The sequence below is a fragment of the Bos mutus genome, chromosome 14 (assembly GCF_027580195.1).
Source record: "Bos mutus isolate GX-2022 chromosome 14, NWIPB_WYAK_1.1, whole genome shotgun sequence".
In the NCBI taxonomy this organism is placed as follows: Eukaryota; Metazoa; Chordata; class Mammalia; order Artiodactyla; family Bovidae; genus Bos; species Bos mutus.
In genome coordinates this window covers 77,957,739-77,971,456 of record NC_091630.1, presented here as the reverse complement: position 1 = coordinate 77,971,456, position 13,718 = coordinate 77,957,739, and the positions used below count along the sequence as shown (strand labels likewise).

Genomic DNA, 13,718 nt, shown 5'->3' with positions numbered 1-13,718 from the left:
TCCTCCAAAATTACTCAAGGGTCTGACTCCTACCTGAGAAGTTAACCAGAGAAATGAAGGCAAGAGGTTAGGGAAATACCAATTTTTACAGTCACTTTTGGAATTTAAAATATCTGCTTATTTGCTTGAAGAATCCCATGGACAGAGGAGCCTGGCAGGCTATAGTCCACGGGATCGCGAAGAACTGGACATGACTGAGCAACTACCATCAATTATTTGCTTTATTATCACTCCTTTGTTTCTGTTCCTCTCTTTTTGCTCCTTCTTGGTTTTTCTCCCTTTTGTCTTCCTCTTTTAACTCCCACCCCCTTTCATCCCTCATCTTCGTCATCATGATCAACTGATGTTTAATGAGCATTTATTATGGGCCAGAAACTGTAGTAAGCTTAAGGATGCATTCTCCCAGTCTAAGTCTCATGATAACACTGTGAGGTGGGCACAGCTGTTACCCCAGTGTGGAAACGAGGCTCAAAGAGCTTAAGTTGCTCAAGACCACAGCTGCCAGTTCAGCCAAAATGTTCTGACTACAGGTTTTCAAGACTCTAATTCTCTTCCCCTTTCTCTCTCTCTGTTTCCTCTTTTGCACTTAAATTTTAAAATAGTTTTCTTCAGGTATGATTCACCTACAGTGAACTGCATATATCTGTTGCACACAATTTTCTAGGCTTTAGTATTTGTACATCCACAAAATCATTACAATTATGAAAATGAGCGCCAGCATGGGTTTCAGTGTATCCCTTTACGATTCTCCCCTCCCACGTTCCTCCCTCTCCTCCCCAGGCAACCACCTCTTTCTTTCTGCTATTATGTATCAATTTATCAATGCATTTTCTAGAGTTTTAGATAGGCAGGACCATACAAATGCATACTTTTGCTTTGTTTTGCTTATTTCTGTCAGCATGCTGATCTTGGGATTCATCCATGTTATTGCACATATATCCAGAGATCATCTCTCTCTACTGATGTGTAGTAGTCCCCTGGATGGCTATTCTACAGTTTCTTAGTTTCTTTATCCTCTCAACTATCTAGGGACGATTGGGTTATTTTTAGTTTTTATCTATTACAAAGAAGGCTGACATGAACATTCTTTTCCAATACAGAAATATAACTTTTATTTTCTAATATAAAATATTTCTCATTTTACAAGAAGTTTATTAAGCAACAGAGTGGTTGACTTGAAGGGAAAACATTCTAGGATTCATTTCTTTTAGAATAATTTATCCTTTCTTAAAGATTTATTGCCCTATATGTTTACTTCATTATCTGATTGGATTTCTTTTCATTTTTGTAACACAAAATAATAAACATTTTGATCTTTATAAAAAGGAGAAATGTCTTCTTAGACGTTTGGTGTTACTTTTCTTTTTTTTTTTTTTTTGCCACACTGCATGACATGTGGAATCTTAGTTCCCTGACCAGGGATCGAAACCCTGCACGGAAGGGCAGGGTCTCAACCATGACCACCAGGAAGCCCCATCTTCCTTTTAAGATTATTTTGAGGGAAGAACTAGAGCAGCAGCATATAATCTAGGGGTAATTATTGAACACTACTGAAGCAAGTCTTGTCTGATTGCTCTACTTAATGTCCCATGAATTATGGTATTTTTCAGACTGGCTGGTGGGAGAAGACACAATTCCCAGCCTAATGTGAGAGCCAGGCACTAATCCTTTCAGATGTGTGTTTTTGTTTTTGTTTTCTGGAGCATCGCTGTTTCCTCATATGCATGCACTGATCAGCCCCTCTGCAGATCTCTGAGTCTTCTCTATCAGAAACTCTCTTCTCTCTGGCAGTATGTCCTACAAACTCTAGCCACCTTGGTTCCCCCAGATTCTCAGTTCTATCTCCTCAAATTAGGGGGTTGCACTGAGTTCCATGTGCGTTCTTCTGACCTGAGCCAGTCTGAAACACTCTTAATGCAAGGTACAGCCCAGGCAACCATAGGGCTCACTTAATTTGCTCTTGTCTTTCAGGGATTGTGTTCTTCAGTACTTGATGCCCAGTGTCTTGAAAACTATTGTTTCATATATTTTGTTAGTTTTTAGCTATTTCAGGTGGGAAGGCAATTTTATCTCTACTGTTCCACTTGAAATTTATCTTTTTAAAGAAAAATTATTAATTTGACTGTGGATTCTGTCCTGTGCTGTGCCCTCACGGTAATGTTAAATAGCTATACAATATTGGCTTTTCTCCTTAAAGCAATTTAGAAGTTTGAAGAGTTGGGAAAACCGTTCTAGCTAGATGAATTATAGAAATGATGGAGTGGGAGTATGAAAATGATGCCTTAAGGACATGTGAGATTGGCAGGAAGCACACACTAGTAAATTAATGCTCAAAATTCTCCAAGCCAGGCTTCAACAGTATGTGAACCGTGAACTTCCAGATGTTCAAGCTGGATTTAGAAAAGGCAGAGGAACCAGAGATCAAATTGTCAATATTTGTTGGCTCATCGAAAAAGGAACAGAATTCCAGAAAAGCATCTACTTCTGCTTCATTGACTATGCTAAAGCCTTGAACTATGTGGATCACAACAAACTGTGGAAAATTCTTAAAGACATGGAATACCAGGCCACCTTTCCTGCCTTCTGAGAAACCTGTATGCAGGTCAAGAAGCAACAGTTAAAAGCATACATGGAACAACAGACTGGTTTCAAATAGGGAAAGGAGTACGTCAAGGCTGTATATTGTCACCCTGCTTATTTAACTTATATGCAGAATACATCATGAGAAATGCCAGCCTGGAATCAAGATTGTCAGGAGAAATATCAAGAACCTCAGATATGCAGATGACACCACCTTTATGGCAGGAACGTGAAGAAGAACTAAAGAGCCTCTTGAAGAAAGTGAAAGAGGAGAGTGAAAAAACTGGTTTTAAAACTCAATATTCAGAAAACTAAGATCATGGCATCTGGTCCCATCACTTCTTAGCAAATAGATGGGGAAACAATTGAAATAGGGAAAGACTTTATTTTGGGGGGCTCCAAAATCACTGCAGATGGTGACTGCAGCCATGAAATTAAAAGATGCTTGCTCCTTGGAAGAAAAGCTATGACCAACATAGACAGCATATTAAAAAGCAGAGACATTACTTTGCCGACAAAAGTCCGTCTAGTCAAAGCTATGGTTTTTCCAGTAGTCATGTATGGATGTGAGAGGTGGACTGTGAAGAAAGCTGATGCTTTTGAACTGTGGTTTTGGGAGAAGACTCTTGAGAGTCCCTTGGACTCCAAGGAGATCCAACCAGTCCATCCTAAAGGAACTCAGTCCTGAATATTCATTGGAAGGGCTGATGTTGAAGCTGAAACTCCAATACTTTGGCCACCTGGTGCAAAGAACTGACTCATTTGAAAAGACCCTGATGCTGGGAAAGATTGAGGGTGGGAGGAGAAGGGGATGGCAGAGGATGAGATGGATGGATGGATGGCATCACCAACTCCGGACAGGGAAGCCTGGTGTGCTGCAATCCATGGGGTTGCAAAGAGTCGGACATGACTGAGTGACTGAACTGAATCTGAAGGATTGAGTATGCTTGAAGAAAGCTTGAAGGCTGGGTAGAACCTGGGATTCTACCCATGGGAGAGAAGTGGGAGAAAGTCCCAGGATGCAAATGATGACTGATGCCTGTAGGGAAAATTGGTTGTCAGGGACCCTTTAAAACCATAGCATACTCTGCTCTCACAACTACAGCTGACTAGTCAAAGACTGTTCCAATCTGCTAGAGCATATAATAAAGGAGCTTGATTATAAAATGAAGATCTTCCTATCGAGCCTCCTGAAAACCACATTCTGAAGTTTGAGATGATGAGAATGGTTTCTGCATATGACTGTCATTCACTTTACAAACCTATGTCTCTTTGCTCTCCTAGACTACTTCTCAAATCATAGCTGGAACATGACTTTCTTCATGATCATTTCCTATATCCTCACTCTTTTTTTTTCTTTAGTAATTGGCAAGCTCCAGTTCAGAAATAAACTTTACTTTATACCATATATGATGACAGTCTCTTATGTTTATGCCACATCATCCAGCTTAATTACCTGTTTCCAGATTGAGAACTGTTGCCCATGGGGGAGATGGAGAGGTCCAGTATACAGATGAGGAAACCAGGGCTCAGAGACAGGAAGTGATTTGCTTGGGGATACACACTTGTGAGTGATGGCAGGTGGTTGTGCAAATTAAGCCTTTTAGAAGGTTTGGATGTCTGATTCCTTCTACTTTGGTAGACAAATCCTTAGGTAGAGAAACATGGCCAGATATATGCCAACATGGCAAATGGTGGGTTAACAAGATTGCTGTAGTAGCTGATGATGGAAAGAGTCCAGGTGCTCACATTTTAGGCCAGTGGGATTCCTGCACCTGAGGAGATGTCAGACTTCGGCAAACTTTGCTTGGCAAGGGCCAGATAGCAGATATTTTTGACTTAGTTACCGCGACTGAACTCTACCATTACATTATTATAAAAGCAGCCATAAAGACATTGCTAACAAATGGGTGTGTCTGTGCCCCAGTAAAACTATTTGCAAAACAGGTGGCAAGTGGAATTTGGCCTGTGGTCATTGTTCGCTGGCCCCTGGGCAAGATGATCCCTTGTCTTGGGAGGAAAATTTTATTTTTTTATTTTTTTCAAGGTGAATAATGCTTTAACTTTATTTGGATGTAATTTACATACCGAAAGTTCATCTCTTTGAAGTGTAAGGTTCAGTGGTTTGATATGTTTACAAAATTGTGCAACCATTACCATATTCTAATTTTTAACAGGTTTTAATTTTTATTGCAGGAGAGTTGATTTATAACTAATTTTATAACAGTTTGATCACCCCAAAAATAACCTTGTTAACAGTCACTCTCCAGCACTCTTGCTACTCCCTCTGCTGCTTCTGCTGCTGCTGCTAAGTCGCTTCAGTTGTGTCCAACTCTGTGCTACCCCAAAGACAGCAGCCTACCAGGCTCCCCCGTCCCTGGGATTCTCCAGGCAAGAACACTGGAGTGGGTTGCCATTTCCTTCTCTGGAAAATTTTAATATTAAAACTGATTCATTTATCACAATGTACATGATACTTTAGTACAATGGCACACGTGTGCATGCTAAGTCGCTTCAGTCATGTCTGACTTTGTGACCCATGGATTATAACCTACCAGTCTCCTCTGTCCATAGGATTCTCCAGGCAAGAATACTGGAGCGGGTTGTCAAGCCCTCCTTCAAGAGATCTTCCTGACTCAGGGGCTGAACCTACATCTTTTACTTCTCCTGCTTTGGCAGGTAGGTTCTTTATCACTAGCACCATCTGGGAAGCCCAGAACATTGGTATACATCACAGATAAATATATTTTTATGGTGCAGGTTCAAAACCTTTTAATTTAGTAAATGAATCACAGCTGACATTTAATCAGCAGCTATTTTGTGGCAGGTGTTGCTCTATACATTTTCCATGGATTAATTCACTTAATCCTCACAATCACCCATGAGGAAGGTATTGTTTTCATCTTCATTTTGCAGAGAAGGAAACAGAGGCACAGAGATGAACATATGTGATCCAAAATCTTACCCACCACTTTGTTAGGCCTGGGAAATCCATGAGTGCTGTGGTCCTGAGTTTGGGAGTTCAAGTTTGAGGCAAGGGGTATATACACAGCATTGAGTCAGAGGCCCAGATTAATACTTAAACACCAACTTCAAGTCAGATCACATGTTAGAAGCTCAACGTTTGCCAACTAATTAAGGTAAGCACCATGAGAATCTGATATTATATAACTCCACAATCACTGTGCAAAGAAGATATTATTTTTCCCACTTTACAGATGAGGAAGCTGAGGTTCAGAAAGAGTTTGAACTGATTCAAGATTCTACTGCTAGCAAGTAAAGGGGCTCAGTTGGGAGTGAAATCCAGCTTTTGTCTAACTCTAAATATCTGATTCTTGGCTGACTTACTGCCTCTTGGACACTCTTCATGCCCTCCAAATAAAAGTGTTCTCAGGGGAGTGGTATCCCACAGACTCTACAAAATTGGAGATCACTCCTTACTTGGTGGGAAGAAGTCCCAGAGCACATGATCTGCCCCACACAGCTGTGAAATCAGAGCTAGCCCCATCCTGCCCAGAACTTCCTTAGGAAGAGCCTTGTTCTTCCCTAGGGATGGAGCCTGAATTCAGAAGTGTGAGCTCATGAATAAGCCAGATGTGGTTTGAACTGCAGCAGCAAGTCTTGATAACTGAATGAAGAAGGGAAAGAGAAAGAAGTAAGAATGAAAAGAAGTGAGAAAAAAGGTAGATTAGCAGGAGTAGCAGTGAGAAAGCTGCTTTCTGAACCTCCGTTTCATTATCTACAACATGGAGATGGCGGTAGCATCCTCCATGTATCTTGAAGATGTAATGATTTTGTGCATATCCAGTATGCACAAAATACCTGAGGTCAGAGGTGAGGCTTTCTGTCCTTTTCAGAACACCTGGACCAATTCTGGGGCTGAGGTCAGATAACAGAGCGCCTTTCCCCCACCACATACTGGAAGGGGTCTCAGAGAACAAAAGTCTACCCAAGGTCCTCAAGGTTGGCTGGTGTCTACTGGGACATCCCAACCGTCTTCCCTCCAGACCCAGAGTTTATATCCCAATATGTAAAGGTCTGGGTCATGGCTTAACAGAGCCAAAGATTGTCCTTTGCTTGACCCTTATGTTGACCCCAAGGCCCAGGGCCAGCCTAGTGGCTATGGGGCCAGGAGATGGTCAGGCTTACACTACGATGCTAAGTGGCCTGCTGGGACACCTCCTGAGTCTGCGATGCTCTGGGCACTTTCTATACCACTTTAATATGTTTATTTACTTATCTTTTTTTAGGTTTTTTTTTTTTTTTGGTTGCACTGCTCAGCATTTGGGATCTTAGTTCCCCAACCAGGGATTGAACCCGTGTCCCCTGCAGTGAAGTATGGAGTCTTAACCACTGGACTCTCAGGGAAGTCCCACTTTGATTTATGTTTAGCTGTTTTCTGCATTTGTGATTTACTAGCTTCCTTTCTTCCTCTATCTCCCCTTCTTCCATCCTTTCCTTTTCCAATGCAGCAAACTCTGAGCTGCAGCTCTGTGCTCTGCCCTGTACTGAAGACAACAGCACATTCCATTCTAGGGTTTTAAGAGGAGCTGGGGGGAAATGAGAGGGAAGAGGAGGCAAAGGAAAGAAGAGAGTGGACAGAGGGAAAAGTGAAGAAGAAGAGAGAAATGGGAAAGAGAGGCAGAAGACAGCAGGAAAGAGACAAAAGGGAAGCAGCGGATACCAGGAGAGAAGGGAGGGCAGAAAAGGGGGAGAAGAAGAAAAGAAGGAGAGAGAGGCAGAGGAGGGCAGACAGGCCCCTGGAGAGCCAGCACGTCTAGGGCCCCTCAGCCAGTCCTGCTGATTCAGAGCTGGTGAAGATGCCTAAGCCCCAGTCTCACCAAGGGGAGCTCGTGAATAAATACCTCTGGGTAGGAGCAGATATCTGTAAACACAGCTGAGGAATTGAAAGTCAGGTTCTTCAAGGGTATCGACTTGTCAAAATCACACCACAGCTGCGGATTAAGAAAAAAAAAGAACAACAAAAAACAAAACAAAACAAAACAAAAAAACACAGGAACAACAAAGTCAGTGTGAGCTGGAGACGGAGTCCTGTGCTATCGCTGTGGGGCTTCGGCAAATGCCTAGGGCAGAAAGGGCCCTCGAGGGGCTGGATTTCAGAATGCAAGCCCAGCTGGGACCTTCTGTTTGGTTCTAAAGAAAGGACTGGCTCAGAAAAAAAAAATTACAAGCCAGTCATGAAACTAGGGTAAGGCTGCTCCACCAGCCCCATCATGGAGGGTCGCTGGAGTGCGCTTGTGGGGCTTGGAAGAGAGAACCAGGTGGGGAATGCTCACAACCTGTCTCCACATGAACAGCTGGGGGGACTCGAGGGACCCACAGGGCACGCTTTCCAGAAAGACTCTTAGCACTGGGGTGGGGGGCACTTCCTAGGCTAGCAGTTGCGGCAGGAGATCTTGCGGCACTCAGAAGAGAATAGCTACCACTGGCTGAGTGCCTAGGCTGCAGCAGACACTTTGCATGAAAAGGGCATCACAACCCCCTTGTGATGTAGCTACTTCTTGTATCCCCATTTTACAACTGGAAAATATGAAACTCTGAGAAGTAAAGTAACTTGTCCAGGGTCACCGAGCTGGTAAGTGGTGGAGGTGAGATTTGAACACAGGTCTATCTGACTCCAAAGCCTCTGAACTTCCTCCCACAACACTGTGGGATGGTTGGCCCCAGTGGCAACCCTGACCTACAGTCACTAGGACACCCCAGAAACATCTGATTCATCTAGAGTTGAGATCCTGGCTGCAGCTCTGCAGTCCGTGATCAATGACTAAGGACTTCTGTTTTCAATTGCCATCATCTATAAAATGTTCATTAGATGATGAGTTTTATTAGACTATGATTCCCCTTTTCTTTGTCCCATAGTCTCTTTACAACAAGGCCAACCACAGAGCTTGAGCAACATGGACACTAGGTAATTATTGGTCCAGTGTGAACAATGGATTTCAGGCAGTGTAAATCTCTGACTTACAGGCTGACAGTTGTGGGGGTCCAACAGTTGGGCTCCCTGAACACTTGGAGACCCTCCCTCAGGCCCAAAGGACACAATGATGGTTTCAGCCACAAGATGATGCCTTAACTAGTCTCCCTCAATGTTCAAAGCCCGGAATCAGATAAATCCCCTAAACATCTAGGTTCCTAAACCATGGACAACACAAGACTATTGGGATAGACACAAAAAATGCCTATAGCTACCACATTACCATTTTAGAGAGAATATGCACTCACTAAAGCATGGGTCACCAAATTAAAGACAATGATAAATATGGCAGTTGGAGATTCATCCGAGTTCGATGTGTCACATCTGGTATGAACTCTTAGAACGTCATAGGCAAGATGCTCAACATTCCTGAAAGGCAGCTTCCTCATCTGTTACGTGGGAACGGTAATACCTACCTGCGGCACACAGTAGGTGCTCAATAAATGACAGCTACTTATTTCCATTCTCCCCTCTCCCCCTCCCAGAGATACAGTTGGGCTAACGAGAATGAGCGTTTGAGTCATGGAGTCAGACAGACCTTATTAGCAAGTTATTTCATGTCTCTGAGCCTCAGTTTCCTCAGCCGTAAAGCGGGGATAAAGAGACTTACCTCACGGGGTTTATGTGAGGATTAAATACGGGAAGCACAGACTGCTCCTCCTTCAGAGCATGGCACACAGCAGGTGGGAACTTAACAAGGAGTAACTCTTATTTACGACTTTAATTGACTGGCCATTGAAAGTACAGAAACTTAAGGGCATTTGCAGTGCCTTTAGAGCAAATAACCTCCACCACTGAGAAAAAGACCATTTTCCACCAGTAAAATGCATGGTTCTGACCGTATAGCCACATCTTCCTTCTCTAACCCTGACCTTGGGGCTTGACGAGGTACACGAAGGCGTTAATAATTAGTACCAAGGAGGGCAATGCCAGAGGCTGCAGGTTCTACCAACTCTTCATTCCTGACTACACGCTAGACAAGTGTCTATGTGCAATGCTTACGATATTTAGGATGGCGCCCAGGAAATTAATCAAGATGGATGCAAAGATGATGACGTTCCTGGCCAAATAGGTCTCGTTAATCCAACAGCAGGTTTTCCGGAGGACCAGGGGCAAACACTTGTAATCCTCTGCCGTAGTGATGAGGACCAGAGCTGAGTGCAGCATGATCAGGATGGAAAACTGGACGGCCATGGGCATCACCCTGCAAGAAACACAGAATGTTGGGTCACGTGGCATTAATCAGGGATCCCCCTCTCTGTGCAACCTTGTCAATCATGTTCAGGATTGCCCTTCCCCACTCCTTGCACCCAATAATTCCTCTAAAGCTCTCTTAGCCCAGGAAAGGGGCTTTTAACAAGAGACTTTTATTAACAAGAGACTTTTCAAAAATTACACCCATCCCTATAAAATATTCTCTTGAGAAACTTTGCAATGAACATCAAATATTGGGCTTGATCTGTTGCTTCTGCCCATTTTTTCCCACTTATTTCATCATTCCTCTTTCTCACTTGGCAACTGCTGCCAAGGCAACACACCACTGGAATTTTATCTGAGGACTCTGGCTGTGGGAGAGATCCATATGCCCTTTCCCCCTCAAGGTGGGTGTTAGGAAACACTTTCCCCCATGACTGCTCTGATGCCAAGAACTGAACATGGCACCTCTCCACGTGGCTCAGTTTGGTTAGTGATTATCACAGTTTGCAGAGGCTACACTATGTGCTGTGTGGGAGGTGGGTATATAGGACTTGTATTTGCCTACAGTTTCAACATCACTCCCAATTACACATCTGGAGCTTCAGCGCTACGTCCCATGGCAGCTCCTGCCTACTGGGCACCTCTGTTGGGTGTCAGGTGGTGATCTGAAACTCCATCTCTGGAAGCATCTGCTTCCTCTCCTTCTCAGCCAACTAATCACCTGGATTCTCCTTGGGAATTTATCCTTTGTTCTCTCTACTCTACCCAGCCATTTGGGTCCTCTGCTGGCACCTCAAGTTTCTCTACCTCTGTTTTAGCCAGTGAACTGCTGCATGTTAAATGGTGTCCTGAGGGACGTGGTAGGAGGTTTCGTATCTGTTCCTTCCTCCATAAAATGAAGTTTGTCCCTTTGGCTTTAATATTTTGACTGGATCTCAACAAATGTACATTTAGTGAATGAAGCTGAACCCACCTTCTGTTTGTTTTGGCCACACCATGCGGCATGTAGAACTCCCCCAGCCTGGGATCAAACTTGTGCCCCTGGTGGTGGAAGCACAGTGTCTTAACCACTGGACCACCAGCAAAATTCCTGAGCCCACCTTCTGCTAGCGCTACCACTTCTTACTGTCTTGTCTAAACTTTCTTATTTCTTATGACTAACACTAGTGTAAGTACCGTATTGAGCTCTTGATTATGTCCTTAGGCATGTGCTAAGCACTTTATATCAATACATAATATCTCATTTCCATTCCTCGGAACAAACCTAAGAGGTCTTTTGATCTCTTTTTTCACATGAAAAGTTAAGGCTCAGAGAGCAGCAACTTCCCAGGAGTTACTGAGTTGGTAAGTATTCGAATTAGGATTGAAAGTCCACTCTACTTTGTCACTTTGCTAAGTTTAGCCATGTTGGTGAGTAATGTAGGTCCTATGATTGCAGTAATTTTTTTTGCTTCTGTGGTTTTATTAGGGAGGCATCAGGGGTACCAAGACAAGAGACACATTTTGCCCATCTTCTAGGAGATCATAATCTACAGGGAATATGGATATGCAAATGATGAACTGATACATACTGCGTTGTGATAGAGAAAAGGTAATCAACAAACATGATTTTAAGAAATAAGAAAGGAAATCAAGGAAAGGAAGACTTCCTAGAAGAGGTGACATTTAGGTTAGGCCTTGGAGGTTGAAGAGTAGGATTTTAGGGAGGAAAGATTGGAGAATGTGGGCAAAGTAGCAGAAGAATGGGAGTGACCAGTGTGTAGAATGTCAATTTCCTCTGCGTGGTCAACCATCATGAAGGCTGGAAAGTGATTTCTACAGCCCAGGTATCATTGTTGGGAGGGTTTTTTTTTTTTTTAATGCCTGCGCAATTTTGATTTTATGGATCACCTTGATAGGAAGTCTCTGCAGGAGTTTAAGATAAGAACAGAAGGTCTGTGCAGCAGTGGGTTCCCAGAAGGCTCCACACAGATGGGAAACTTCCCCCCAAACAGGCTGGAAAAACACTCCCTGACAACACACCATTATTCCTGGGCACCCAGGGGAGGCAAACGACGGAGAAGGCAGGCGGATCGCTTTGTCAGGTGCTCCCAGGAGAGAAGGGGCCAATTTCAAGGCTGATGCTGATGCAGCTTAATAATGTGAGGCAGCCACTGAGAATACGAATATCTTGTTCCAAAGCGAAGGCAGAGGCAAATCAAGCAAGGGTGAGTCTGAAAGCTGCTCAGCGGGAGACTTGGACTCTTTGATGGTCAAGGCTGCCATCTGGGTCGTCTACAGACCTCCGCACGGTGTACCTGCCTGGCAAGTTCTCACCGCTGCCTTTTCTCTTTCTCCATCTCTCTGCACCCTCCGGGCAATCCTCAAGCACTTGCCCTAATCGTTCTGTTCCTCCTACCTCTGTATTTTCTCACTCTCTGGGGGCGGTAGGGGTGAGGGGTGCAGGGCAGGGACATCCTGGTCATCCTTCAAGGATCAGTTTTCTTTGAATTCTTCCAAGACACCTGGCATCAGGCTTGTGCTTATGCTAAGCCACTTCGGTTGTGTCCGACTCTTTGCAACCGCTTGGACTGTAGCCTGCAAGGCTCCTCTGTCCATGGGATTTCTCAGGCAAGAATACCAGAGTGGGTTGCCATTTCCTTCTCCAGGGGATCTTTCCAACCCGGAGATGGAACTCATGTCTCTTATATCTCCTGCATTGGCAGGTGGGCTTTTTACCCTAGCACCACCTGGGAAGCCCTGGCATAAGGCTAAGTACACAGAAAGTGCTCGATAAATACTCACTGACTTGTTTTTTGTGGGAGAGAAGACTTTCTCTTCTCATCAGCCTCCATAGGCTGTATTCCTATCCACACTTCAGCACCTCTGCCTGCCCTCCCTGATGTATCCTTTACGAGAGGAGGAAGGACCAGCCCTACTGGTCAGCATTCATCTGGAGTGTTCAGTGGACCTGGTTCTTCCTGGAGGGCAGAATCGCTGCTCAAGGTCAGTGTTTATGCAAAGTTCAGATGCTTGTCCTCTCCTCCTTCTAGATCCAGAAGGAGGATGGGATACTCAGGAAGCTAGAGCCTTGACTTTCCCGGTGGGAAGAGACTTGGTCATCTCCTCCCTTTGGCCAGACCATCTCTTCCTTTAGACAAGGAAGCTCAGGTTGCCCCAGGAAGTCCTGATGGGCAGGAGGTAAAAGGTAGCTAAGAGCAAAGCCCTGTGTGTTTGAACCTGTAGCTCTGAAACATAGCTAATAACACACCTGGGGCAAGGTAGCGAATTCTTCTGAGCATCTTAATTTTTTTTTCCCCCAGTAACTTATTTTTATCTGCAAAGCCAGGATTTTTAAGTCCACCTCTTAAAGGAGGCTCTGAGGATAAAATAATAAAGTAATGTAATGCTTAGCACATAAGAAGAGCTCAAAAAAAAAAAACATTCATTTTCTTTCTCTATTCATGGTGAAAATCAGAAAAAGCATTTTAAAGATCTCTGGGAGGAATATTAATGGCAAGATAGGCTTTCTAAGCAAGCTACTGGCGCTACATAAACATTCCTCTGGAAATCTCTGCAGCAGCTCTTCAGCGTTCATTTATTTCTGCACATGTAAACATTATAACATCAATTGCATTTTTTATCTAATTATAGAGCTACTCAGGCATCCAGGGAGTCTGAATTTGCTTTTGCATTGTTGATGCACCTAAGAGGCAAGGAAACCTTTCATTTCTGAAATCGAGTCTGAAAATGAATGACAAAGAATTTGCAAACAGCTCCATCCAGAACATTTCTAGACCTTAAGTTCTAATTTGCTCTCTGCAGTATGTCATTAAAACAGGGTGCTGGCTGGTATCATGACTGGGCATTTGCTGGGGAGACAGGGATCTGGGAAATGAGTGAAAAGCCTATGGTGGCTGGTGGTGCAACAGGAAAACAGAAGTGCACACTGAAAGACGACATTCGT

The 13,718-nt window shown here is 43.8% G+C and overlaps 1 protein-coding gene across 2 annotated transcripts in view; it reads right to left on the bottom strand.

The window, feature by feature from the left end:
- Positions 1 to 13,718, bottom strand: part of ADCY8 (adenylate cyclase 8) — a 226,473-nt gene that overhangs the window by 43,752 nt on the left and 169,003 nt on the right. Inside the window, exons 10-11 of one of the 2 annotated variants that reach the window (XM_005899997.2) lie at positions 9,578 to 9,779; positions 7,446 to 7,535 (exon numbers count right to left, since the gene is read on the bottom strand). In XM_005899997.2, the coding sequence (XP_005900059.2) occupies positions 7,446 to 7,535; positions 9,578 to 9,779 (292 nt within the window). The remainder of the gene's footprint in view (positions 1 to 7,445; positions 7,536 to 9,577; positions 9,780 to 13,718) is intronic. The other variant, XM_070382775.1, reaches the window with a different exon arrangement.